Here is a 4,177-nt window from a genome sequence, read left to right on the forward strand (position 1 = left end):
AGTATGCATTAAAACGGCATCAATAACAATATCTTTAAAATTTTAAATTTTAAAAGCATGGATTGAATGGTTCATGAATTATTCGTGGATACAACTGAAGCCCCATCCTTAACCCACCAATCCGCTATTCAAACCCAAAATTAATAAACGGGTTACCATCGGAAAACATTGTTGAAATTATTGAAACACAAACGTCTAAAGCAAAATAGAACAGCTATATATATATTTATTTTTCTTTCCATTCTATGAAAGACAATATTAATACCGATACAACTGAAAATTTTCACAAGGTTTAATTAACAAGACAGCATTTACGCAATATTTAGATTAAATGAAATATGAGAAGTTATTAAAAGAAGAAATGTTAAAAAGAATAAAATACTACCTGGAATATTTTCCTCTGTACACTCATTGCATAAATAAAAAGGAAGATAACACATAACATAAAAGAGAATAATGAGAACTCTAAACGGAATGTTCAGCGGTGATGGTATCTTATGTTCGTATTCAATTACTACAGAATGTCTATGGTAACGCCATTTTTGACTGGATTTTGTCTTTATCAAATCAAATCGTGCACTAAAATAAAAAAAATAAATCAAAACATTATGTGAACATATTTGTTAATACTCAATCTCTATGTGTACAGTACTTGTTTATATTGATACTTTATTATTCATCATACTCTCTGATAACAGACATATATACTTTAATATTTATCACGGTTTCACATTTTCAAATAAAAAATGCGTTAAAAATTGTCTCAGAATTATAATCGTGACTGTAGAAGTAAACGATTATCTAATTGTGGTTTATTTTAAGAAATATTGTTGCAAGAAATACAAAATGTAAAATAGAAAAAAAAACGGTCCTTGTTTTTAAAGGAAATGATGCCGTTTATTAAACTGTTAAACAAATTCTCAAACTTTTATAATAATTTTATATTTAAAGGTAAGGGATAAAACAATAGCATACTAGTATTTTAGTTTCATTTGTGAACTTGAATTTCATGTAAAAAAACTATATTTTACAGTTTTGCAACGTTCTGTTATTTAAATTATTCTAGCTTCTTTATATGAACTGGTTTTAATGCATGTGATATAAACGTATAAAACATGTGTTTTACCATGCAAACTTTTAAAAAATAATTTGTTTATTTCAAATGCAATATAAATGTAGACATCAGGGCCCGTATGCATAAAGCTACTTAAGTTAAGATTTTCCTTAGTAAACACTTAAGTTAAGGAAACTCCGCCCTTTTTATCTAAGTGGTATGCATAAACAATCTTAAACTAAGTATTTCCTTAGTAAAATCTTAGTTGGTTTAAGTCCCGCCCCCAATACTTAAGTGGTATGCATAAAACCCCTTAAACTAAGAAAACACATAAGATCCTACTTAAGTCTAAGGCACCTATGGAGGTACCTTAAAGTTCAAGAAATTTGATTAACATCAGTTATAAGTGTGTGGTATGTCAAAAATATTTTAGGTTAGCTACCATTTACTCCCAACATCATTAATTGTAGGATATTAAATATTTATATTGCCAATATATATTCATCACGCATAAAAGGGGGGATACAAGGGTAGATATGTTATTTCATCCCGTCTTTGTTTTACGGATTTCCCCGATGGAACAACATACCGGTAATAATGAGAATAGAGTTCACTATTTTGGCATCCATGGAATGCGTGCTTAGGTATTTTCTTTGATTCCCTTTGTTCATGTATTTCTATATAAATAAACTCATACTTTAGGTTGTTCAAATACAATATGTTTTACTTCGCTCGGTATCGGTTGTTAGCAGGAAGGAGGGCTATGAGAATGGAACGTGTCTTTAGAGATAGAACAAATCCGCTTGATCTGTACGATGATTTGGAATTAGTAGAGAGATTTCGTTTTGATAGGCAAACTATTCTGCAGATTGCTGATTTGTTACAAGAAGATTTAGAGAGTTCAACACTTCGTAACCATGCAATACCTCCAGTCATGAAGGTTTTGATTGCACTTAGATTTTATGCTAGTGGGTCCTTTCAAAACATTATTGCTGATACCTTCAATATTGACCATTCAACCGTTTCTAGAACGATTCACTCAGTTTCTAATGCATTAGTCAGAAGAGCCCCTAAATTCATTAAATTTCCAAGTGGTCATGTAATAGAGGAGAATAAAGTTAAATTTTACGCAGATGCTAATTTTCCCAATGTTTTAGGACTGATTGACGGCACACACGTTAGGATTATTGCTCCTTCACAGCATGAAGAGCAATTTGTTAATGGGAAAGGTTACCACTCAATTAATGTCCAAGTCATAGTTAATGCAGACTCGCAGTTCATAAGCATTGTAGCGAAACGGTCTGGGAGTTCCCATGACTCTAGAGTTTTGAAAGAGAGTAGAGTATTTATGCAACTCGAACAATCCAATTATGACGGTTATTTACTTGGTGACAGTGGATATCCGTGCAAAACATTTTTGTTGACGCCATATCTTCATCCACAAACCAGACAAGAAATTCGCTTCAACAGATCACATAAAGTGACAAGATGTGCTGTAGAACGAACAATAGGTCAATGGAAGAGACGCTTTCATAGTCTGCATAGTGAGATAAGGCTTTCTCCAGTAATTACATGCAAAGTTATCATTTCGTGTGGAGTGCTGCATAACATAGCCAAGAAAAACAACATACCCCTTAATGAAGATGATTTGGATGATGATCTGGATGATGACATGGAAGAAGTTGAAAATGGAATGGCTGGAAATGGTTTCCATATCAGGAAAAGTGTTACTGAGCTGCATTTTTGAAAGTAAGTCCTTGAAAGTCTTTATCTGTTAAATAATTAATTGAAACGCCAAAATCACAAAAGTGGATATCAATGTGTCTACCAATATTGAAAAATTCAATCAAACTAAAGATTATTACGGTCCGGTTTCACACTTTGTATCTTTAACTATGTGTACTGTGCAATCACATTGATGCAAAATCAGTGACTGTCGTTTTCCGTTTGTCAAATATAAGCACCATTTTTATAATGTGTCTTTAAAAACAAGTTTGTATAGACTGACATTGCAATTTAACGTACGCCATTAACCCATAAAAGAATAAATAGATGTAGTATGATTTCCAATGAGACATCTAACAGCCAAAGTTCAAATGAAGTGGATGTAAGCAACTAAAGGCGACTGTTAGTGTATGGCTTTAACAATGAAAAAAAAATCAATAGTGTCGGATTTACAAGGCCTCGACCTGAAAAATATGTACTTTAATTGAGAAAACTAACGGCTTGGTTTATAACAAAACATTTTACGAAAAACAAATATGACAGCCATGATCCAACGACAACCACTGAACTACATGCTCCTGACTTGGGACAGGCACATTAAGAATTAAAAATAAGTTAAAACTATACGATGTATGGATATGGGCATGGGCATGGACCCCCCTTTTTTGTATATTTACAGTTGAACAAAAAAAAAACATTGAATGATTTAACTTATTTTCCCTCTTTTAAAGACTTTTAAAGTTTTCTTCTTTTTGGTTATACATGTATACGTTTTCACAATATCATAATTTGATTAAAAAGGCCTTATACTCTTTCCATTGAATCATTTTTTTAGGGCATCACTTTCTAAGCTGTTTGCCAATTTTATTGGGAAGAGGAAGAAACGTTAAACGACATTTTTTTTTAAACATCCAATTTAAGTGGGTTCATATTTTAATGTGGTTAAGTAAAAAGAAATTCTCATGAATGTAATGTTTATATCCCCACCAAAAAAAAGGGCATACCTTTGTCTCTTAGAAACGGATGGAATGTCTTCATCTTCACTGTCAGGCAAATATTCATACCGTCTTTTGTTCTCATTCGAAACGCTTTCATGATCTATTTCGTCGATGTCTACACCTCCTTCTATTCCAGAGATAGTTGGCGAGTCCTCCCCAAGGATGTCACATACTTTTTGGGAAAATGATGAAATGTCGTTTGAGCACGGGCCTCCTCCTACAAACATAGAAAAAAATGTAACAATAGCATTAATATGCATAATTGTATATAGATAATATACACAATTTCCATTTCTAGAATTTCAAATGCAACGTTAAAACAATATTCTATATATATGCAATTGGAAATCTTTGCTGGTAACAGTTTTCCAAGTATAAGTGTAAATAACTCACAAACATG

At 32.2% G+C, this 4,177-nt stretch overlaps 1 protein-coding gene across 1 annotated transcript; it reads left to right on the forward strand.

Moving 5' to 3' along the window:
* Window positions 1–1,772: 1,772 nt before the first annotated feature.
* On the forward strand, window positions 1,773–2,801 carry LOC127700091 (putative nuclease HARBI1). The gene has a single exon (XM_052203557.1). The coding sequence runs from the start codon at window positions 1,773–1,775 to the stop codon at window positions 2,799–2,801; it is 1,029 nt and encodes a 342-aa protein (XP_052059517.1).
* The last annotated feature ends 1,376 nt before the right edge of the window (window positions 2,802–4,177 follow it).

Source organism: Mytilus californianus, unplaced genomic scaffold (genome assembly GCF_021869535.1).
Source record: "Mytilus californianus isolate M0D057914Y unplaced genomic scaffold, xbMytCali1.0.p SCAF_48, whole genome shotgun sequence".
Lineage (NCBI taxonomy): Eukaryota > Metazoa > Mollusca > Bivalvia > Mytilida > Mytilidae > Mytilus > Mytilus californianus.